Source organism: Canis lupus, chromosome 15, assembly GCF_048164855.1.
Source record: "Canis lupus baileyi chromosome 15, mCanLup2.hap1, whole genome shotgun sequence".
Taxonomy (NCBI): Eukaryota; Metazoa; Chordata; class Mammalia; order Carnivora; family Canidae; genus Canis; species Canis lupus.
In genome coordinates this window covers 52,246,766-52,271,298 of record NC_132852.1, presented here as the reverse complement: position 1 = coordinate 52,271,298, position 24,533 = coordinate 52,246,766, and the positions used below count along the sequence as shown (strand labels likewise).

The window sequence follows — 24,533 nt, the reverse complement described above, 5'->3', positions numbered from 1 at the left end:
AGACAAACTTCAATTTCTTCAAGTTGCTTTCTATCTCTTTATCCTTTCCCTACTCCCTCCCTAGAGTTCTCAAGTTGAATTCTTTTTCTACTCTTTATCTTTTTTTTTTTTTTTTAAGATTTATTTATTTATCCATGAGAGACACAGAGAGAGAGAGGCAGAGACATAGCCAGAGGGAGAAGCAGGCTCTTTGCAGGGAGCCCGATGCAGGACTCGATCCTGGGATCATGCCCTGAGCCGAAGGCAGATGCTCAACCACTGAGCCACCCAGGCATCCCTCTACTCTTTATCTTAATAATACTTTTCCTGTAAGTTTTCTACACATAAGGATTTAAATGATCACTTTTTTTGGTCTTTATTTTAAACTATTTGTATAGTAATCTCTGTACCCGATGTAGGACCTGAACACACCACCCTGAGATTAAGAGTCACATGCTCTACTGACTGAGCCAGCCAGGCACCCCAAAGGATGATCACTTCTGCAGATAATTCCCATATCTACATTTCAAACTTTGGCCCTGGTAGCGCGTGCATGTGCGCACACACACACACCCTATAACCCAAAGGGAGAACCTAGTGAGCCGGCATCCTGCGTCCTGGAACTCCCAGTGTGGCTTCTACTAATCCCAGCATACACTTCACACCAGCCTAGTCTATCTCCTGCTTCCTGATTCTGCTCAGGACATTCCCTTTTCCTTCTACCTAGTCACATCCCCTATCCTGAGACCGGCTCAAGTGCCATCCAATTGACAAAGTCTTCCCAGATCTCTCCAGTCCAGTTTCTTCCCCGATATGAACTCAGAGGTCAGGAGGCAATGGACCACAACTTTGTGACAAATTTTGAACTGTTATCTTTTAACTTGTCATGAGGTTACAAAATGTTTAATACACCGAAGGTGGGGACCCTGCCCTTTACTTCTGTAATGGATAGCATCCAGCACAGTACGATACAGACAACGAATACTGAACCATTACTGAAAGAATGAGGTATCAAAACCCAAGTTGGCCAAATAATACAATGGACACAAGAATAGTATGTACATTCCTCTTTATTTAATACAACACATAACACATACAAAAGAAAAAAACACTCATGTAAAAGGTCCTGTCACAGAAGGATAGACAGGAAACATCTACACTGAATCAAATAAGGCTCCTGCTTTAAAACAGGGGTTTGCTAGCTATACCTGGAATATGAGCAAGGCTGTTGCAAAAAAAAAAAAAAAAAAAAAAAAGAAAGAAAGAAAGGAAAGAAAAAGGAAAAAAAAAAAATGAAAAAAAATTCCCTGCACTGAAGGAGTATATCCATGGGGCTAATTTACTAAATTCACAGATCCATATTTAGGAATGTTTAAGCCCTCTCACATATCCAAAATTCATTGGGGTTTTATGAAATATGTGATTATTTTTTGGTTAAAAAAATTTACCTGTCCTTCTTTCTTCTTATAAAATAGTGACAAGAGCTCTCTAAAAACTAGAGACCAGCAAACCACCCAGAGTTTGGAAAGCTTTACCATTAAAGTTCAAAGGGTGTGTAGAACAGAGAATGCAAAGGCAAGATGGCGGTGGGAAGAAGAATTTAACTTCTTAGTCAACTCCTGGCAGCCCATATTCAATCAACCATGGGGAAAGACGAAATGGAAATACCCAGGCTCAGTGCAGGGCTCAGTAGCAGCAGTTTGTCCATATTCCTGCTCTGATCAGAGCCGGAAATTAAACAAGCACCAGTTCGTCTCAAAAGAGCCTTATACAAACACACACACATACATACCCACACCCATTCACATGTCATTACCACCCCCTTTTATTTAAATTTATTATTATTTTTTTACTAAAATAATACAAAAAAGGGAGACAGGTATATTTACAAAAATCCATGGCTGGTACAGTACATAATTTTTAAGACACACTAAATGCTACAATCTTTCAGGTCCTGAGATTATTACAAATATCAACTCAAAGCTGTGTTCAGGTCCAGTTTTAAAGGAGGAAAAAAAATCCCAAAATATTAAGTCACACACTTATTTAAAATACAGTATATCCCTTCAAGTTAGCAAAAACGCACCTCCCTATAAACAAATACAAGACAGTGATCAGTGCCCTTCACCTAGAGGAGCAGCAATTATTTAGGCTCCTTCCTTCAAGATTGGTTGTGGAACATGTTGGCATCTCTATCAAGTGTGGAAGCGGCTACAGTAAGAGGAAGATGTGTACCTGGAGGGAAGTTCCTCTACAGAGTGAACTTTCACTGTATAAATAAGTCCTGTTTTTCCTTCTGTTACCAAACAAAAGTCTTTCCCTTATCAAAATTCATATCACAAGTGTTGGAAATATGTGCTTACCCAGGCTAAAAATCAGAATCCTTATTCCCAATCAGTTATAGCAAATAGGTCTGCAGTCCCACAATAATTTTCAACTGCAAATAAACGTTCTTTTGTAATAAAAGAGAGAAAACACACCCCTCATTTAGTTACCTTGGTAAACTTGATTAACATATTATTTGGGGCACAAAATTCTCACCAGCCAGAAGTATCTTTTCCTTTTTTTTTTTTTTTAAGCTTGACAATGTTTAAGTGAGCAAAACACAAGGGTAAGCCCCAGATTACACACTCTTCTTAAGGACAATTTGATATTTTTGATATTTTCTATAATATAATTTTTCAATGAGAGCTAACAAAAGGACAATACAAAGCGTGAATCTTTTCTGCGGCCGGCCATAGATGGGAGGAAATTATCTGTAGGTTGGAAACCTGCCTCTACTGGTGGAAGGGCCCCTTGCTTATCAGAAAGTCTCAGATGGTATATGTAATTAATTATGTAGGCATAGCCAGGATTTAAAAAGTTGGACAAAGATGGCCAACTTTCTAACTAACCATATAAAACAGCAATAATTTCATCAGCTGAGAATAACTTCTTTGTCTTTGAGTGTCCCTAGCTAAAATCAGGGTAATCCTTGGTAGTTTTGCAGGAATGGGAAAGAAAAACTGTGCCGGTACAGGGCATGCTAACCTTGCATGCAGCACAGAATAGCCAAACCCATCACCCCCTACCACCACCACCAAAAAAAAAAAAAAAAAAAAAAAAAAAGCACAGAAAGTATATGGCTGCAAGGACAGAAAATATAGGATAGGTACGGTCTTTCTCAAGAAACTAAAGGTAGGTTGTCACACAGAAAAACGTGCCGACTGGCTGATCTCAGTTACTACTGACACTTCAATGTGCTTAGAGGGTAGACAGGAGTTGTTCACTTCAAAAACAGAAGTATTTCCAAGTTATCTTGAGTAATAGTTATCTTTTTTTTTTTTTTGTATTTCAATTAGGTGTTCATTAGTGCTCTATTATAAAATATTTTAAATTTAAGATAAAATAGAATTATATTATCATTAGCAAAACAGGAGCAAATAACGTACAGAGTTTTCTGAGGAGCATAAAACTGGTTCTAAGAATTTATATGGCCTGTGTGACGCAGATCTTTGCAAAGCAGGTTTATTCCAGAGGAAGTATGAAAATAAGCAAGGCAGAATATTATGAGAAATAAGAGCCCTTAACAAAGGTCTGTATCTCTTTTGAATAACCTTGAAAAGTATCAAGAGAAAGCCGTGAATTGTAGCAACTGCACTGTATAGTGATAAAGAAATCTAGTTTTTAATACAAGGGAGAAGAGAAAAAACAATTCTGGTCACCAGTGATGACTCCAAATCCTGGACATATAGATCCTTTTAATTATACTACTGAGGTTTCTGAAAGTATCCTTTACCTGTTTGGGAAAACAGTTCAGAAAACTGCTAGCCCACTATAAATGGCAATACGTAAGAAAGTTGAGAAGCTAAAGAATCACAATCTGAGGCAATTAAATAAAGATCACAAATAGCTACTTTTAGGCGAATAATACTTTGGAAATATCTGAGAAAAATGTAATTTACTATCAAGTTGTTCAAAGGCAGTCTGATGATAATCGTACTAGTCCCTGTCTCAGAGTCTGTGGTAGGATAGGAACAGTGTCCTGGACTCTGCCTATAGACTTCATTTCTGAAGGCAGCAGAGACCCAGGAAAGACGGCCAGAGTGAGAGAGAAAAGGAGGTGAAAATCTAACCTTTTCTCTCCAGACTCTTAACAATATGCAACCAATATCCTAGTGTAGCAACTGGCTAATGAAATGACTAACTTAAGAGCTCAAACTAGAGGTAAGAAGGAAGAAAGAAGGAATTCAACATTAAATATTCAAAGCTATTTTTAATTAGAGTCTGACCAACTGTTCAGCTCTACAAACCTGAACACTGTGCCACAGAATCTAGAGTTTTCTCAGAATTGAACACTGGGATGATCTTTTCTAAAGACTCAAAGACATTTCATGATTCTCACTACAGTTTTGCACCAATAAGAGGATCTGTACTTAAGTGTCTGAATATAAAGTTCACATTTTAGGATAGATTAACACACAAAATATCTCTGTTTTATGCTTCTGTTAATTTTCCCTAGAGGAACAAACACACATTCAACAAAACCCTTATGCCTTATTTCTTTGGGTAGAAGTCATTAAACAGCTATTACTTGAAGAATGGAAAAAGAGGGAAAATGTGGAAAATAAAGAGTATGTTTATCTGCATAGTTGATATTTAGAGGTTACTAACTAAGGCCTTGTCTGGAAAAAGCAGTAAAAAACCAAAAAGTGATTTTAAGACAAAAATGTCCTATCGCTAAGAGATTAAACGGGCCTCCACTGATTGTGGGAATTAACCCAGATGCTTTGTCTGCTTGGGCCTGGTGCTCTCAACTCACTTGAGCTGGGTAATAGTTTCTCGCCCTCTACATTCTCTTTCCTGACCCTGAATATGTGCTATAATTTAAATCTATACACTCTAACAATTGTTGCTTACTTAGCATTTAGCCCTAACTACAAACGCAGCATCCATTGTTTCCTGTTGTTGTAAGTGATAAAGGAAAATTCTAAGTATCCCGACCTAACATGCCAGGATGAGAGGTGGGATAAAATGATCTTCCTCAGAGATGGGCAAAACATGTTTCCTTCTACCCCTACCCTTCCCACCCACACCCCAGCTAAGAAATGAGTCCTGCCTCCCCCCTCCCACTTTCCTACAACCTGAGCAGTGGATGGCTCCACCTCTTTCATGGGTGGAAGAAGCCAAAGTTACACAAAGGTAGACTGGCTAACAGTATACCCAACCGACTGCGTGTAGTGCTTGCCCCTTCGGTGCAAAGCTGGATATACCTATAGTGACAGGAATAGTACACAATTTCTGATTTACAAGAATGAGAAGACACCCATTCCTTCTTCGAAAGTTAACAACTTAACTATCCATCACCAAACAAGTGATATAAGGAAATTAGATTGAGAAGATGTTAAAGTGAGGGAGATAAAACTTTCAGGATCATTTATCAACTCCAATAACCAACCATCCAAACTTTACCTAGCTGTAGCTCCACAACCTTGGCAAAAATCACACATGTATTAACATCATAAAAGGCTTAAAAAAAAACTACTTATAATTAAGAAACTTAGTGTTATTCCCCCCCAACACCTGTTAACCTGAAACTAACCATTTTAATCCCACACAAATATATTTAAATAATATGCATCTAAAGTAGAATTCCAGTGATTTTCTTTAAACTCAAAAATCATACGGTACTTTTTATACCCATCACAGGGAAATGTTTTTTAGCCTCTGTGGAAAGATGGTCATACTTTAATTATATAGGACATTTTAGAAAAACTCAAAGTATTTTTGAAATAGTAAAGTCTCTGATATCCCTGGGAGGTAGGTGAATATTATTATACCCAATTTTCTAATGGGTAATCTGAGGCACGAAGGTTAAATGATATTCCCCCTGTTAAACAGAGTATTTCCAGAGTAACATGTCTGAATTGAGGCTGCCTGATAAGTGCTTGGCTATCAGGTAACACCACCAGGAGCCGCTGCTTTCTTGTTAGCCACCTGTCTCCTCTTCCCAATTGAAAGGTCTTTAAAAGGGGGCACTTATTAGACATATTTGTACTGGGCTTTCAGGATTGGTTCAACTTAGTCTCCCTTAATATGCAGATCTGTTTCCAACAAGAAACAGATGAATCTTAAGATACTGAAGATGATGCCATTCTGCTCAAGGGAGAAATGTAAACAGCCATAAAATCAGATTAAGCCAAATGTAATTATCTGGCAAATGAAAAGAAAACTGAAGATCTCAAGAATACTATAGGTTATATGAGTGTTTACATGAGTATCTGAAGTCTTTCTAAGTTTATTAACCTTTTCACAGATATGCAGCTGTATGAATTCTTCAAAACTTATTTTCCAGAAGAAAATATGATGCATGTTTAATGTTGACAAAGTTGCTAACTTCCTTCAAAACCTATTCAGATACGAAACCGAGCTTCGAACTCTAGCTCCCTGACATCCTTAGCCTTGCCCGCCACAGTAAGCCTTATCAATGGGACCCTCAAAAGACTCTTGTTATTCCAATGCTTTCTCCAGTATTACCCATGCCAAGTGTGAAGGGCACAGAGCAGTGGGTTATATCCAGGAATAGCCAATGAGTCCACTAAATTTATTTTACTTAAAATAAATGACTTATTATATTTATGTATTTTTGTTAACTTCAACAAACAGATATTCAAGGGGGAAGATAGCATCTTGTGTAAAGACAATTTCCCAATCTACCCATTTCAATTGACTAAAAGCAATGGAATAAACAAGCCAGAAGTTTTGCAAACACTGACAGGGATGTGTCTGAAAAGGATGCAATGGTACAGCAGCTACTAGTTATTTATATATATATATATATTACATATATATACACATATATATGTATGTATCTTACACATATATCCTTATACATATAAAGAAAAGGAAGAGTATTACAGCATGACATGACGTTGGCAAGTTTGAGATTCTTCCTCCTGAATCTCCTGACTTATTAGCCTGTACTTTAGGATATCTGAGAACACTTTCAAGAGGGGGGAAAAAGAAAGAAAAAAAAAGGCACTTAACAAAGACAAAGGCCTGAATTGAGCATGTTTTAGAGGAGTAATATAAGCATTTTACCAGAGCTAAGAAATGATTTACAGAGAGTTAAACTTTTCCCCTTCAATTTTATAAAATAAAATTGCATAACATGTTTGTCATCATTTACCCACGACTGGATTTTTCTTCTGCTTCATTATTACAAAAGCAAAAAACAAAACAAAACCATCATACATGCACAATAGAAAGTAAAAGTGCCCCTTTTGAGAACATATGGTTAGCAGAATCTATAATGCTGAAGCACAAGGGAAAGTTCTCAAGTTTGGCCTGATTATAGATTTTTCTCATTCTGCTATTTCTAATTTAAAACAAAGAGAAACAAAACGTCAACAACAACAACAACAACAAAAAAAGCCAACACAAATTCAAAACCTACGTGATAATAAAAAGAATACAGGGACCAGTGTGCTTTTATGGTACACTCCTAAAATAAAGTATCCTAAGTCTATACATGGATGGGTCAAGTTATATGACAAAACCTCCTAGAGATAAAGAACTGTAAATCAGATTATAATCGACCAATACAGGCAAAGTTCATTGTACAAGTGTAGCAGCAAGTATGATAGACAACTGGAGTTCTAGGAGACGGTCCCAAGGGACAGAGAGTTCTCACAATCAATGGCAGTTTGAATAACAGTAGAGTTTCCATCTCAGAAACTGTCGTGAACCAAGTAGAGGCGGGAAGGGGTGTGGTAAGGGCAACCGGAGAAGAAAGACTAGAAGGGCCTGCCCTTTCCAAACCTGGGTAGTAAACAATTTAGATCTGCTTTGGGGGAGAAAAAAAAAAAAAAAAAAAAGATCCTGGGTTAAAAATCTTTTCCAGTAAGTTGTTTTCAGACAGGTGTCAAACCCACAGTATCCAAACATGTATCTGCCCGGTTTTTTCCTCCTACCTCAGTGATGCAATAAACCCTATTCAACTTCTGTGATATTAAAAAATATATATAATTTGGGCTAACACCATCCATCAAAGGGGTGGTAGGCATAAAAGAATGTAGGAACACAATCCTCTGATTTCCTCAGAGTAACTTCACTTCCTTTTCCCAGTTTTCTTCAGGTTATTTTTAAACCATAATTTCTTTTACCCTCTGATCTCAGAAGCAGATGAGAAAGAATTACAATTGAGTTATAGTGGAATTATTGCTTGCATTGATTTTGGAGGCTCTGAATGAGCTTGACACTTTGCTCCCAAACAGTCTCCAACTGAGGCTCAGCACTGCTGTCTCTGAAGACAACTCTGCTGACCGTTATTGCTTGTGAATACTGAGGATTAACTTGTATGTACAGTAACAGCTTATACATCACTGAAGGCAATTTAAATACAAGACAATTGAAAACAAACAGCTTAATTTTCCTGAATCAAGAATCCCGCTGAGTGGGACATAATTAAGTGTGCTGATTATTTTTGCATTGGGATGTTGCTAATGCTCTTCAGAAATACACATTGCTCTATATCCTTTCCAATTACTCACCATTTTAAAAAATAACATAATTTGACTTTTTAAGTGCAAAAATACAGTATGAGTCACAAGTCTCTGTGCTAAAAAATAACCAATTTATATGTTTGTATTTAGTAAGAAAAACTGTAAAGACAGGTGCCCATAAAGTATGGACACCATTTTCAATGTTATGATCTAGAAAAGAAATAGTTCTGTATTTACATGTAGGAGCTGATCATACTTATCTATTAAGAAATATAAAGATGCTTGTTTCCTTTGTACAACATAAAAGCGTAGTCTTGATCGAAACGGATGTAAGTTAGTGAAAATGTGGTATAGGGCTAAGGGAGGGATATGGCGTCCTCATGGAATCAAGACAGAAGAGAAGAGAATATCATCTCCATTTATATGGACTTCTCTGACCAAGGGCCTTCAGATATTTTTACTAGTTAGTTATAAAATAATACTTGGGGGAAGAATTGATAATCCTGTTCTTCTCTAATGGAGACAAAAGAATCATTAGGAATCTTTATGTGGCATGATTCAGAACTGATGGACTTAAGAAATTGAAATTATTCCCTGACTTAAACTAGTAATGGATTTGTATACAGGAATAAATCTGTGTATACCTGCAAACAGATGAATGCATGCACAACTATTAGCAGGAAGAGAGATTAACACGCACTCTGACTCGTGGTGTGGGAAGTGACACCAAGGCTAGCTTCCCAAAGGAAAACTCCTGTATAGTATTAGCAAAGATGACTTTCTCCAATTTAGGTAAAAGCAACAGGAATACTACATTAGAGTAACTCAAGAATTGGTAAGTTTCCCTAATTAAATAAACCAAATAACCTTTAATCAAACATATTCAATTCAAGTCAAATCTCTCGGGAACATCCCAATATCCTTCCAAAATATCTACTGGGGTTGACACAACATTCTTCTTTGTTTTACTGCTAAACTAAATTCTTAGAGGCAAGTAATTACATCGATTCTTCTGAAATAATCCTTTCCCCTTACTGTAACAAGTTCTTGGAACTAAAGTTTTCAGTTAGTTATTAACTTTTTGCTATGAAGCAAGCCAATGTGACTTTGAAGTCAAAATACAAGTGATACAAATCTGAACAGATCTGTGGTAACTTATTCAGTCCTAATGGCTATTTGGGACTTTTGCTTATAAAAGGAAAAAAGGGCCACTTATTTAATATACTTATTTGAATAAATTTATAAACTTGTAAGGAAAACATGTGATCTTGCTACTACCAATCTGACACTGTTTTCTAGGTTATTTTTTTGTTATAAATGGATCAAGCTTACACCAATCTTGGGTACAGTTTGAAAACATTCAGAAGCCTAAATAGGGAGAAAAAAAAAGAGAGAGTGACAGAGACAAGATAAATGATGAGGCAAAACAAAAACAAATCAAATGTATCCAAAAAAACCCATAAATTTCTCCCTTAACATCCTTTGTTGAAGATGTATTTGCATAAGGAAGCTATAATAATAACTAAGCAGTCTTATTATCTGCAGGTTTACTCACATATCAATATTCTCAGTAAATATTAATAAAGCTTTAAGATCCCAAATGCTCCAAATCAAATTCACTACACTGGATACAGGGAGTAAAAATACATTGTGATTGTTATAAAAAATAATCCCTTGTACACATAATGATCCTAATGTAATTCCTCCCTTTAAAATACTATCTTAAAAATTCCAAAAATATATATATGCCATTTAAATGACCAATGTAGAAGCATGTGCAGTACACACTTATACCTGTCTATATCAGTAATTAAGAATCACCTGAAGTACCACTAGCTAAAAGACCAGGAGAAGTTGTGAACCAAGGGGAAGCTGGGGAAATTTACAGTTCAGAGTGGTAGGCCTGCAAGGGCTAAGAGCACCAAAGTTGCAGCCCTACGTCAAAGATCCCCACTTCTGAAGAGAAAAATGTGAACACAGCCACATTTAACATCAAGAATGGAAATAAGAATTAACCAATCAATACCAGATGCACAAATCACCTGAAGAAGAGTTAGGTACCTGCTTCTGAATGGAAGATGAAATGGACCCTTTTACAAAAAGGGGACATCGAAGTTTCATCTGTTAAGAGCAACAGGCTCAATTTCTTGACTTTTAAAAATCTCGATGATTTAATAATATATATCACTGTGCTAAAATAACTTTCCTGAAGCATCTTTAGTCCACTGATTTACATGGGAAATTGCTACACACTGGAGAAGATTCAAGTTTGTTCAGGACTTGTGAGGGTACAATATTTACTCAGCTACTGTCTGTATCAGACACAGGGTCATTAATTTTTTTGTGTGGCAAATTTGCTGCATAGTCCACTCAAATAGACATGATTGTTACTCCTGACAAACTGGCCTAATTCCAGATATATTGCCTTTTATTATGCAATTATGTCTACAAGTGTTCAAATCCAACCCCCAGGATGGATGGAATATACCCAAATCCTCAGATTCCTTCTTCCTTCCCCGGGGAAAAATCAAATTTGTACTTCTGTGGGTTTGACAACTGAGTCTCTTTCAAGTCAGTTTATATGGTAACTTGTCTTTCTTTAGAGGAGACCAAAGGTCACTAACTTTGCACAAAAGCATTTCTTCCTCCTGCATCTGGCTTTACTCAAGTCATGTTTTCTTTCCTTTTTTCCTCCTCACCACAGTGCTTGGGACGAGAGAATGTAAACATCGACAGAACAGCAGCCCTATGACCACATGAGGACTTTCCCATCAGGTAGATTCCATCAGCCAGCTGAGTGTCTCATCTCCATCGCTTGCTGGGAAGTCACTGAGATTTCCGTGGTAATTTAGTGTCCCCTTTACTTTGGCCTCCATCTGAGAAGAGAGATGTTTAATTGGCATGGGTTAGCATGTTACAAAAAAAAAAATAGATTAAAATAAGGAGAACAATTAACTCTTAATTTCCATGTGAATGACATTACTAAAAAGACAACCTGTAATATCTTACATGGTATAGCACATTATAGAAGCTAAGAAACCTAAGGAGATAAATGAACTCAACAAAAATGATCCTTTTATCTCAAGTGACTATGATTCAATTGGTTTTCAGTTGAAATACTATTTTTTTTTTAAAGATTTTATTTATTTATTCATGAAAGACACACGGAGACAGAGAGGCAGAGACACAAGCAAAAGGAGAAGCAGGCTCCATGCAGGGAGCCCAATGTGGGACTCGATCCCAGGGCCTCAGGATCACACTCTGGGCCAAAGGCAGGCACCAAACCACTGGGCCACCAGGGCTGCCCCCTACCATATCTTTTGATTCCTTTAGAAGACAAGGTCAATTTCATTTTCTTGCAAGTGAAATTAAATTTCTTGCCATGACACAGCATTTGATAGTTAATTCTCAATTATTTATGTAAATGAATGGGACATACTAGTAAGTGAAAAATCCAGCTGAGACTTTGTTTTGGTCCTAACCTGGCAAAAGTTGTGATAGGAAAAGTCTGCTACTGGAAACAATGGCTTCTAGGTTTACACATGGCTTTTTAACTTTTGTTGGGAAAATGTTGATTATTCTATTTAAACTGGGCAAGAGTAGGACCCAGTGACCTTGAGAGCTAACAAAATGTAGAGGAAATTTAATAGGTTATTGCCTAATTAGCAAGGAAAATGAGCCTTAATCTCCTGGGCCTGAGAGAAAAAGTCAGGGGAGGAATGAATGGTAGAGACACACAAGTGAAAGTATCAAATTACGGTACTAGAAGATCAATCCTATGGCTGGAAAGGACCATGTCACACTGCTAGGCTCATTTATGTGATATCTAAATTACTCCAGTAAAACCTGAAAAAACAAAAAACAAAAAACCAAACTGGCTCTAGTGAAGAAAAGATAGATCAGTGAAACAGGATTGTTTCAAAAGCTGTATAAATAGAACACTATTAAAATAACTCTGGGACCAAAAACAAACAAACAAACAAACAAAAAAACCTCTGGTGACAACATCTGAGGAATTGGTTTTTCCATTTACAAGGAGACATTATGTACTTGTGTTTGTAGAGACAATTATTTGACCTGAGGTATGACTAAATTCTCTCATAAAATGTCTAGGACTGTGCTCAAAGAGGCAGGGGTAAATTAGCAAAATAAAATACTATTAACTGGACTATGATTCTTTAGACAGAGATTTGGCCCAAGGGCCAAATGTGGCCCACTATCTGGTACAAGTTTTATTGGTACCCAGCTACACTTATGTTAACATTATTTGTCTATGTTTTTGCACTACAGTGGCAGGGTCGAGTAGCTGTGATAGAGACTAACACATAAGCTGAAAATACTTACTATTTAGGCCTTTATAGAAATTTATATTTTACGTAAAGTGACTATATAAAAGTTACATTCAGTCTTTGGAGGGCTGAGTTTGGGGCAGCTTACCACTTAGGTTTTTTAACAGGATTAATTATATAACCTGCTGCCTTGTGATTGTCACATAGCTCCCATTTCTAAATGTGGTCAACTGTAAACTTGTTCAAGATCATTTTTTTTTTAAAAGATTTTATTTATTCATGAGAGACACAGAGAGAGGGAGAGAGAGAGAGAGAGGCAGAGACACAGACAGGGGGAGAAGCAGGCTCCATGCAGGGAGCCCGACATGGGACTTGATCCTGGGAATCCAGGATCATGCCCCGGGCCAAAGGCAGGAGCCAAACCGCTGAGCCACCCAGGCATCCCTCAAGATTATTTTAAATGCAGGGACCGAGAAGAATAGCAAAGCCCCATCCAACCACTAAAGTTCAGAGAACAGCTTAACAGTTTTCTGTCCAAAAGATCCTGACAATGGTCTTCAAGAATAGTATGGACAGCCTACCGAGGTCAAGTGCTGATGGAAGCAAGAACCTGGATGCCAATACATGATGTGCAGTGTCCACTATCTAATTTCAGATTTCAGGGTGATCTAGTTGGCCTGCAAGTATCTCATGCATACAGTTTGGATCATATAGACTGAATCACTCCTAAAAAGGCAGAAGAGTGTAATGGTTAAGAATACAGCCTACAGGGAACGCCTGGGTGGCTCAGTGGTTGAGTGTCTGCCTTTGGCCCAGGGCGTGGTCCTGGGGTTCTGTGATCAAGTCCTGCGTTGGGCTTCCCGTGGGGAGCCTGCTTCTCCCTCTGCCTGTGTCTCTGTCTGTCTCGCTGTATCTCTCACGGATAAATAAATAAAATCTTAAAAAAAAAAAAAAAGAATACAGCCTACCAAGTCAGACTTCCGAGATTTGGATCTCAGCTCACTTTCTAGGATTATCATCTTGAGCAAGTTGCTTATCTCAAAATTCAGTTTCCTGATCTATAAAAATGGGGATCATCATTAGCTCACTTACAGGCCTATTGTAAGGACTGAATTAGCTAATACATATAAGTAGTCACAAAACTATCTGGCATTTAGTAAACCTGCAATACATGTGAACCATTACATTGGGATTTCTGTATACTGTTTTATGAAATCCTCTTGTCATCATTTCAATATAACAAATACATGTTTTCAGAAAGGCTTTTTTTCGCATGTAACAAAAGATCTCATTTACTTATTTCCTTTTTCTTATAAGGAATTTGTTGCTAATGAAGATTCAGTCATACGAAAATGTTTTTTCCAACCTTTGTCATCCCTTTCACTTTTCAGAAAAGACTTATAATCCAATCTATAAATCTACATAAATATTAAAAGATGAAAACATAGGTGGCTTTCTTACCATTGAATGTTTGCTGTAAGTGTGTAGGCAGAGGTGAGTGGGAAAGTGTTGCTGCATGCTGAACTCCTGGCTGTAAACCCTTTAGTAAATCTGAGAGAAAAAAAGACTTGTCAGTAATCTTCTTCAACCTAGGATTTAAGCTCTCTTAGATCAAAAATAAAATAGTTTAATTTATCTAATATAAGTACAGCCCCTGATTTCAAAGTCCTTCTTAAACTGGAGCACATACATTAAAAAATTTCTCTATAAAAATGGATGTGTATGCAAATAAACCAGCAAATCTGACTTCCTTATTATTAATTTCATTGATAGAAATGTAGTATAGTTCATTTAAGAATTACAGATAAAAACTGATTCTAAAATGACTTACTATATTTAAATGAAATAAACTATTTCTTAAAAAAATTTTTTCTGTAACCTTCCCTAGCTCCAAATGGACGTCTCTCAAAGAGTATAAACTCACGAGGTTTCCTGTTCTGTCAAACTAGGTAGCTAAATAGCTGGGAGAGCCGTACTTACTCTGAGTTAGGCTATGGTGGAAAGCGGCTGAGGTAGATCCCGAGGTGGTTGTCACTCCAGCTGTGTCCGTTCCAAAGCCAAGTAGCTCCAAGGGAAACTGGAAGGGCATGGTCACTGGAACAAGGCCACCCAGCATCCCAAAAGGAGTCACATTTTGATTTGTTACAGACAAAGGTGATGTCATGAGAGTCAGAGGTGAGGCATTAGCCAATAATGATGCTCCTGCTGTGGACTGCAGAAACCAGGGGTCAAAATACATAAGAAATCAAATCTTTAACCTGAATTGATTTATTTTATTTAATATTCTCATGGGTGCAAGACTGTGTCCAATATCCACTTTAACAGAAATGTTATGAGACAGAAAATGAAGACTGAGGTGAAAATGTATTTCTAAGGGCTATATTGGTTTTGGAAATAATTCTCTACTCGGCTCTTCATCACCACGTTAAACTCCTTAACTTAATTTGATGCCTATATTAACACTTATTCACTCTTTCCTCACCTCAGAATTCCACTTTTCCACTTTTGCTCCTGACCTCTCTGAGCTACTGGTCATTAATTCCATGTGATTTCAATTTGGTCTTTGAAAATGCTTGGTAATTTCATTGCTTTATCATCTTTCCTGACACAATCCCTGTGGTCATTGTTCCAGACTAGGACCCTCTCAGAGCTCGTAATACAGTATCCTCTGCTTCCATCAGAACGTCTTAAGGAACTGAAGCCTTCCTGAATGGTCGGTCTTCCTCTTCCATCATTAGCCTCACCTGCCTCTTCTCCAAAACTAACCATCTTACCTATGCCATGAATCCCACCTATGCCGAACTTTCTGGTCCAAATATCCAGTATTACACTTTTTTCCAAGTTTCCTCTTTTCCTCTGCCTTGTCATATACAGAGATCTCATCTTTTTTTTTTTTCTTACAACTACAGGTATTAAAAACAACAACAACAACAACTACTACAGGTATTCCTGGCTCTTCCTCAACTCCTAGAAACAACCTTATTTGTATTCGTTTGTTAATCAAATTTACTAAATGATACCCCTCATTTCCCCATTATCTAATTTCTCCTTAACCTCTGAAAGCTGGTTTCCATTTTCATTACTTTTCTGAACTTGTTAAGACTCCTTAAGGCAAAAAGTGTTTTAACACTTTTAGTGTTAAAAATGTTTTAACTATCTGGGCTTTGATGCCCTGTGTATGAAAAATATATTTAAATCAGAAATATGCTAACATTAATTAGCTTTCTCTGAGAAATTACTTACACTTCATTAAGCTAATTTAATCCTTTGAACAATTTTCTATTCAGCAATAATCTTTTCCCATTTTGACTTTTTTTTTCCATTTTGACTTTCTCTACACGTACTTATCAACAAATGTTACAATAAAATTGTCTTAGTATCAGATATCACCTATGATATTTTCTGCAACTGTGAATTTTCTTTTGTAGTCTTTACCAATTCTAAATTTCCCTGGCCAAAAATTTTACATTTCTAAATTTAGGAAATAAAACTGAATTCTTTGAGTATTTTTTAGTAACCAATGTTAACTATCATCAGGTTTCTTGTGTGTGCTCACTCCTCTTCTAGTAGTACACATTATTAATAAAGGGGCTGATAATTTTATTTCTTAGTTAATATATGAGAAAAATGTTAATTGATCTCATATATGCCACAGTACATACATTTATACATCTAAGAGTCCATCCCACTGCTAAACAAAAAAGGGAAGACTATCCTTCAGAAGGCTTCCAATTTGGTTTTCCACTCTTTCTCCAAAAGCCTTCCCTTTCCTTATCTCCTTTGTAGCTTTCAAATTTATATCCCCATCTCAGTTTCAATCCTGTAAATCCAAAAGCTCAGGGAGGAATGTCACTTGGATATGGAACACTCATCAACAACTGAACTCATCAGCTCCTGCGATCATGTGACCCCCACCTTATATGTCCACTGCTATCATTAATAGTCTCATTCTTTCCCAACACCTGGGCTTGAAACCTTAGTTTTAGGCATCATTTAAACACACACACACACACACACACACACACACAAACCAAACAGATGAACTCACTGTCAACACGCCCATTGTTTTTTTTTTTTTTTTTTCCATTCTTTTTTTTTTTAATCCACTTTCTCTAACACTTAAATACAAATCTTCATCACCTTATGCTTGGATTTGGCTACTTATTTTCTAATCTTTCCCTTACTGGGTCAACCACGATATAAAAAATGGATACACTGGAAAGAATTACTAAGTTAGAAATAAGGATATTTTGAAGCAATTTGGATAGAAGAGATCCTACATCGATTTAAGAATTAAAAAGTTTTCTTTTGATCACAATTCTCTTGTAACCTCAGGATAATATGGGGCACAACTCCAAAACCATGTGCCCCAAGTGGAGCCCCCTAGAGAGGAACATTAAATACTGCTAATAAGAAGAACTCAAGCTTTTCTGGAGGAGGTTAACAGAAGTATTAAAATAGCTGGAAAATGTAAATTAAGGCAATTCCCCAAATTAAGTAATTGAGCAATTAAAAAAGGTATCATGCCATAACTGCGTAACATTTTGTACTTTCAAAAAACTTTCATATCCACTTTTGCTTATAAAACTAAAATGAAACATCAGACTATCTAAATGTTACATGGCATTTATAAATTTCTCCTATAAGATGGAGATCTTTCAAAATCACGTATCCTACTGTTGATATCATTTGGAAGCATACAGGAAAAGTTATCAACCTAAAACGGGCACACAGTTCAGGGTAATGCTCCATAATAAAAAATACTTTCACATCCTCTGTATCTCATTTCCAGGGAAAAATATGAAGGAAAACCATGCTCTTCTTGTGGTGGGCATTTATTTTATATATATACATATATATATATGTGTATATATATATGTATATATATACACATATATAGAGAGAGAGAAAGATATATAATTTTTTTAACCACATTTTATTTTGCTGAGTGCATCTGCCCTCCATTCTCCACAACCAGAGTGATATTCTGAAATATAAATCAAACCATATCACTCTTGTTGAAGACCCTCCAATGGCGTCCCACTGCACAACAGATTAAAACCCCAAGTTCTTATCATGGTCTGCAAGGTCCTTCATCACATAGTTCTGGTTGATGTAAGACCTCATCAGCTATCCATCTCTCTCTAGTCCAGCCATGCATACCTACACATCAGGCTCCTTCCGATCTCAGTGTCTTCACACGTACCATCCCTCTAGCCTGGACTGTGTGTTCCCTCCTATCTCCAAATGACTGGCCTGCTTATTCTATTCTCAGCTCAAATGTTATCTCCTGAAAGAGGCTGTCCCTAACTCCCTTGTCTACGTTAGCAACATCGCACCTTATTATTGTTCTAATTTTTCATAGCACTTTATTTTTTAAACATTTGTATTTCTCTACCTGAATATATGCTCCATGAGAGGAGAAATTTGAGTATGGTGTTCACCCTATCTTCCCAGCACCTAGAAGAGTGCCTGGCACATATTAAACACTTCAAAACATTTGCTTAAAGAGTGAATTATTTTGGGAATTATAAAGTGGCAAAGACAGAATTCTTAGAAAATCAGTAAGTCAAAGGGGAAGAAAGAAGAGGAAAGCCTTGAACAGGAAATTGTTAAAAAGAAAGCAGGTGGAGGTTAATAATCTGAACCCAGAAAGATTTTAACTTGTTAAACTCAGGACCTGTCCTTTTCACTCTGCAAATGAACAGATGGCTCTTTCATACAGGAGTTTAATGTTTTGCAGGCACAGACAGGGAATCTCCTTTTAGTGTTAGAGTGCTAGAGAGACAGGATCTAGAGGCTACATTAAAAAAACAAAAAACAAACACATAAACCAAAAAACCCACAAACCACAGGTTCTCCCAAAGTCACAATCTTATTCAATTACTGACCTTTTCTTCAGCCAAACCAATAAGATAGAACAAAAAGGATCAAATCTAAAGGCAGGAAAATTAAGGCCTTAAAATCATAAAGTCATTTTGGAAAGGATGAAAACCAGAAGAAAGCATTTACTTTAGGGAAACGCAAATTTTGCCATGTAGGTTCTCCACTGACAAATGAATTGTTATGCCAAATATCTAGGTTCTCCTGGGGTAAAAGATCAAATACAAGAAGGATGTGGGCAATGGTGGGACAGGGATAGAACTGAGACTTTGGAGATGACAAAGGATGGAGAGACATTTAACCTTAAATTCAAAGTGAAGGGGCGGGGGGGGTGGGCAATTTTTCTTCAGGACAAAAGCCAAAAGCTTAAAATAAGAAAGCAAATGAAACCATAGTTTACAATTTAGCTCAACAGAGACAATATTTTAGTCACAGATTTAAGCAAAAGTTGTAATTTTACTCTTTTAGGAGAATGGCAAAGGCATAAACAGAGCTAAAAGCCTTATCATGACAAGAAGTTAAGAGAATAAATTGTCTTCCATTCATTCTTAATATTTAAAAACACAGAAAAAGCTAAGAGAATTAAAAGTAATTGATACTAGGAAAGAGGACCCATGTGGCAGGAAACTGGCATTTGTTATAATTCTCTTCTTTACTCAAATTGAAGATTAATGTCAAAAATAGTCAACATTTTAATAAAGGTAATACACAAAGAGGAATGTGGACTACCTTCCAGACCTTAGTTATAACTTAGATTTTAACATACAATCCCTGATCAGCAGGGTTTTTTGTTTTATTTCTGATAAAAAACTAAGCAGATAAAATATCAGTGAGTCCCAGATTTCACCTACTAAAGGTATCATTTAATTGAATTTTGTTGTAGATTAGAATTCTGTAATAAATTCATTCATTACTAAGCCTACAGTCATGGCAGAGTGATAATTTGGGCTTCACGTGTTTATGAATACAAATGTTTAGCTTGTACTGAAGAGCAGAAAACATCTACAAACAGCAAGGTAACCATTCTGTTATTAGGTGCTCCTACTCCCCATCCACAGGAAGCAGTACAAAGCAACAGAACTCCACAAATCAACAAAAGTCATGTCTTCAAAAAGCACTTAATAATCTAATGACTAATACATCATAAAATGTTACATATTTTTTTCAAAGCTTGTTGTGAAACAGCGTATTATGTGAAACTCACTTTCTTGACAAGAATCCAAAAAAGTAACAGGAAAATATAAACAGTGGTGGGATGATGGGTGATTTTTCTTTTTTGTGAATTTGCCTACAGTGAATATGTATTACTTTTTGGGATGAGGGACAGGGAGGAAGAATATTTAAGAAATCAAACTGGTCACGTGAAAGACAAATCTGACAAGTCTCAGAATATAAGGAGAGGCAGAAAAATGAAAATAGTGACAGGCTGTGGAAAGAAAGAGATGAAATAGGAGTGATACAGAGTTCTCAACAAACCTAGGCCAAATGGATCAGAAACGATAATGAAACACATCACAGGACGAAATATTCTTGACCTGAAAAAGCCACCAGGTTATTAGACTGAAAAGTGTTACCATGTTCTAGGTACAAAATCAACAAAAATTAAAATTTAAAAATTAAAATTAAATTAAATTTGATACTTTAATTTCAAGGAAAAAGAGAAAATCTTAGGCATTTAGGCAGAAAAAGCACGTATGAGGTAACAAAATACTGGACAGCCTCCAACTTCTCTATAATCCTCAAAACTAAGCAAAGATCAGTGGAACAGTATTTATAAGATTGGGAGGGAGACAGTGACCCAAGAAGTCTATACATACTCAAGTGTGACAGCACAGAAATCATCAGGTATGCTTGAGCTACAGTAAAATAGGTTTCATGTTAGCCTTCTTGAAAAGACTCCTTGAGTGAGGCACTCCTGCTAACTGTGAGATAAATTTAAATTAAGAACTTAAATGGGGAAACTGTGGTATAAAAGAATACTGACAATAATTTGGTGAAGAGTTCTATATGAATAGCTGTAAAATTCATGCAAAATAAAAATTTTTTTTGAAAAGACAAATGATTAAAGGAAAAAAACCCATGAATGTAAAATTTGACTAAGTAAAAAAATCAAGAAGTTGCCAGGAGAAAGGGGGACTAGAGAAGGGGAGAACAGAGACAAGTGAGAGTCTGTTAAACTTGTAAGTCACTGATTTGTTCTGGACTTTTGACAACATATAGTTTTAAATATGCATTTTACGTGTTTTTCAAAAATTGCGAAAGCATGTATGTGTTAATTTACCAAAAAAAAAAAAAAAAAAATCCACATCCCAACAAAAACCTCATCCACCAAGTATCCCCATTACTGTGACATCAGCACCAGGAACATTCCTTGTCTATAAGTTGTAAGAAGCTATTATAAACAAGCTATACATATGGTTATTAAATGGACTCACAGGAAAGATCACACAATCTTACACTTTATCCCTTGAACGTATAGAACATACATACCTGCACACTGGCTGTTACCACTGAAGACCCTGAGGCAGAGGATGGTCTATGTGGAGTAGACAATGGTTTAGTAGCACCCTGTGTTCCACTTCCTGTTCCCCCAGAGAGACTAGTCCTATTCGCTCCGCTTGAGTTAAGGTTGCTACCTCTGCTGGCAGGTACATTCACTGCAATTCCACTCAAGCTATTCTTCCCAACAGTTCCAGTGGATGAGGAATTTGTGAGCTTTGAAGGGGCCTGAAGATTTTTTGTGGATGGAAGGCCTGAAGCGCGATTAGAGGGCAGCAAATTCAAGGTGGGTGACTGTCTGCTGAGGTTTATCCCACTGGGCTGTTTATGGACTGGGTTGTTACTGCTGGAGTGGCTACTCTGGGCTACTAGTGCATTTGGACTGGAAGAGGTTGGGGGTACAGGAGGCTTGGGAGTGGGGTTGGATTTAGAAATAAGTTTAGTTGATACCGAAGGCTTAGCTGACAGAGAGGGCTTGGGGGAGGCAGAAGGCTTAGGTGAGGGCAAGGGTTTAGGAGATGTGGCAGGTTTTGGAGATGCGGCAAGTTTGGGGGATGCAGCCATTGAGAAGGGAGATTTGAAACCCTGCGTGGACATCTGTGACACCATAGCCTTGGCTAAATAGTTACTGGAGGTAGTGGTGCTGGGTACTGTCCTAGAAACCAGGGGGTGGGACCCTTGAGAACCATTTCCAGGTGAGGGAGTAGATAAGGGAAGGCGGTACATAAGTGGCTTATCCGAGTTCTTAATAAGCGGGGATGAACAGGCAAGTTGGGGATTATTACTTAATTTCACCACTGGGTTGGTCTGTGATTTACTAATGGTAGCTTGTAATGGAGACACATAGTTTTGTTGGACAGCTGAATGCTGGTGCACCTTTGTTACTTGTGTTAACGAAGAAGCATCCTGGGCCTCTGGTGTCCCCAGAGCATGAGAGGAGGCAGCAACTTGGGCTTGGGAAGAAGAGGACACGTGGGTCTGTGCAGAGGAAGAAGCATGGATCTGACTCGACCTCTGTAGTCCTTGTTGAAGCAGCCTGGCTGGCAGAGGTTCCAAGGAAACTTTAGGGTTCTGAATTGAAGAACCAGCAATAAGGCCTGAAGAGATGCCAGTATGAGCTAAATCCTGGGGTTTCTTTGGTACTGGCCCTGTGTGACCAGCAATAAGACTTGATGAATGTGCAGTCTGAGGAGAATCTAGTTTTTTAGGAGCAGCCAGCGGCAGTTTACTCATGATGCTTGCTAACTTTTCTTCTCTCAGTCCTGGACGAGGTTTTGCAGTTGGCATACTTATCCTTGAGCCAGCTGGAGGGCCTTTGTTCCCATTGTTGATAACAGCTAAAGCTTCAGAAACAAGATCCAGTGCAGGTGGATGGAAAGAAAGGTCTTCATCTAGGGAGTCATCAAGGCAGATGGTCTCCTGCGCTGGCATAGAGCTGGAGCTGGTAGAGGCCACGGCGGATGTGCTAGAGCTCGCGGAAGGACCCCCAACTGAAGCCACCAGGGATGCAGGAGTTTTCTGGTCCTTTTTTGGACTACACTCCTAGCATAAACAGCGTTATAGTGGAACAAATTAAATGATTAATAAATAGTTACTAAGTATTAGTCTTTAAAAGGACTAAGAAAGTCTGGCAGTGATTAAAATTCTATTGGTATCTGTAGACTGAAAAAACCAAAGCAGTTCTGAGGACAGAGCTCCTGACACAGCTGCTATGCCTTAGTAAGCTCTTCTAAGAAGAATTAAAACCAAGCCAAAAGAGCATTCAAACACTAGTTACACTATTGGTGAAACCCTCCTTCACCCCACCCACCTGCATCAGATCTTCAGATACTATTCCAAATCCATCTGTTCAGAGAGTACTTTCTTTTTATTCTCCTTGTATGTAGGAGAAATTCTGCCTTTATCCTAAGACACTACCCTTCTTCTGAGGTATGATTTGCTAGGAACTAATGCTCACTTTCTGGACCCTTGTATTTCTGCCTTTGTATGCCCTGTCCTGTAGCCACCCATACTCAATACGTAGAGAAAGTGGTACATCAAACTGGGATTCAATCCAAGTATACTTAAATTATGTCTTCTATTCATTATGGTAGAAGTCATTTGTAATTTATTCAACAAGTATTTACTAAATGCCTACTTTGAGCAAGGCACTATACATTAAGAAAACAAGAGTACTGGGAATTAAAATTCTGAATACCTAAGAGAATTTTGTATTTTTTTTTCCAAAAAAATGAAGTCTCTTAAAATTCAAGGAAAAGAGAATTAGTGCACAGTTTAAAATATTCAAAGAGCAAAAGAATTAAAATATATTTGTTTCAGGGCGCCGGGGATGATAATATGTCAGTCGGTTGGACTTCCGACTCTTGGTTTTGGCTCGTCGTGATCTCAGGGTCATTAGATTAGGCCTGTGTGGGGCTCTGTGCTCAGTGTGGAGCCCTCCCTTTCCCTTCCTTCTGCCCCTCCTCCTACTCATGATATTTCTCTCCTGTTTCTCAGATAAATTAAAAAAAAAAAATCTAAAAAAAAAAAAAAGTAACCATTTTCCTTAAAAGGGAAATATAAGGAATTTGACTCATCATTTTTAAAATTAAGAAGAATTAAAACCATTACATAAAAAGCACTTAAGTTTCTTTGATTAGTTTCTTAAAAACAAACTAAAAAAAACCTAACCCCAAAGTCTTGAATTACATATCAATTTTTTTTAAGATTTTATTTATGTATTCATGAGAGACACAGAGAGAGAGACAGAGACATAGGCAGAGGGAGAAGCAGGCCCCCTGGAGGGAGCCTGATGCGGGACTCGATCCCAGGGCTCTGGGATCATGCCCTGAGCCAAAGGCAGGAGCTCAACCGCTGAGCCACCCAGGCGTCCCGACTTACACATCAATTTATACAGCACTTACCTAAACCTGAGTGGGGAAAGAATAGAGAGGAAGTGTCTTTACCATCACCTTCTAAGGTATTACAGTAAAGTAGCTGTTAAGAAGGCTGTTAAACTCTAACTTCCTCTGCAGTTTTTCTAAGCTGCTATTCTATAAGCCCTGATTGAAAAGCCTGCTGCCTCTCAGAATTCTGTAGTGTAACTGCATTGAGATCAAAACCGTTAAGACAAATGGGTAATACCTATGATACACATTTGCTTTGACATGCCATCCATCCAATTATCATTAGTGAAAATACCATTTTTATTAAAAAGTACAGAAACTGAGGGTGGGGAAATGTATTAGAATAATAATGGTAGCATTACCAATATAAATGGATTTTTAATGTAACTTTTTTTTTTTAATTTTTAAAAATTTATTTACTTATTATTATTATTTTTTATTTATGATAGTCACAGAGAGAGAGAGAGAGAGAGAGAGAGAGAGAGAGGGAGAGAGGGGCAGAGACACAGGCAGAG

At 37.4% G+C, this 24,533-nt stretch overlaps 1 protein-coding gene and 1 long non-coding RNA gene across 5 annotated transcripts in view; one reads left to right on the top strand and one right to left on the bottom strand.

Annotated features, from left to right (window-relative positions):
• LOC140605204 (uncharacterized) overlaps positions 1 to 23,672 on the top strand; it is a 40,819-nt gene extending 17,147 nt beyond the window's left edge. The window contains exons 3-4 of the long non-coding RNA XR_012007917.1: positions 6,275 to 6,432; positions 11,167 to 23,672. This is a non-coding gene — a long non-coding RNA (uncharacterized lncRNA). The remainder of the gene's footprint in view (positions 1 to 6,274; positions 6,433 to 11,166) is intronic.
• The window catches only part of UBN2 (ubinuclein 2), an 87,100-nt gene that overhangs the window by 12,041 nt on the left and 50,526 nt on the right, over positions 1 to 24,533 (bottom strand). For 3 of the 4 annotated variants that reach the window (XM_072777372.1, XM_072777370.1, XM_072777371.1), the window contains 4 exons: positions 21,125 to 22,675; positions 14,732 to 14,963; positions 14,213 to 14,302; positions 1,032 to 11,338 (listed from right to left, as the gene is read on the bottom strand). In XM_072777372.1, coding sequence (XP_072633473.1) covers positions 11,289 to 11,338; positions 14,213 to 14,302; positions 14,732 to 14,963; positions 21,125 to 22,675 — 1,923 coding nt within the window. In that variant the 3' untranslated portion in view covers positions 1,032 to 11,288. Of the gene's footprint in view, positions 1 to 1,031; positions 11,339 to 14,212; positions 14,303 to 14,731; positions 14,964 to 21,124; positions 22,676 to 24,533 lie in introns of those variants that run through there. The other variant, XM_072777373.1, reaches the window with a different exon arrangement.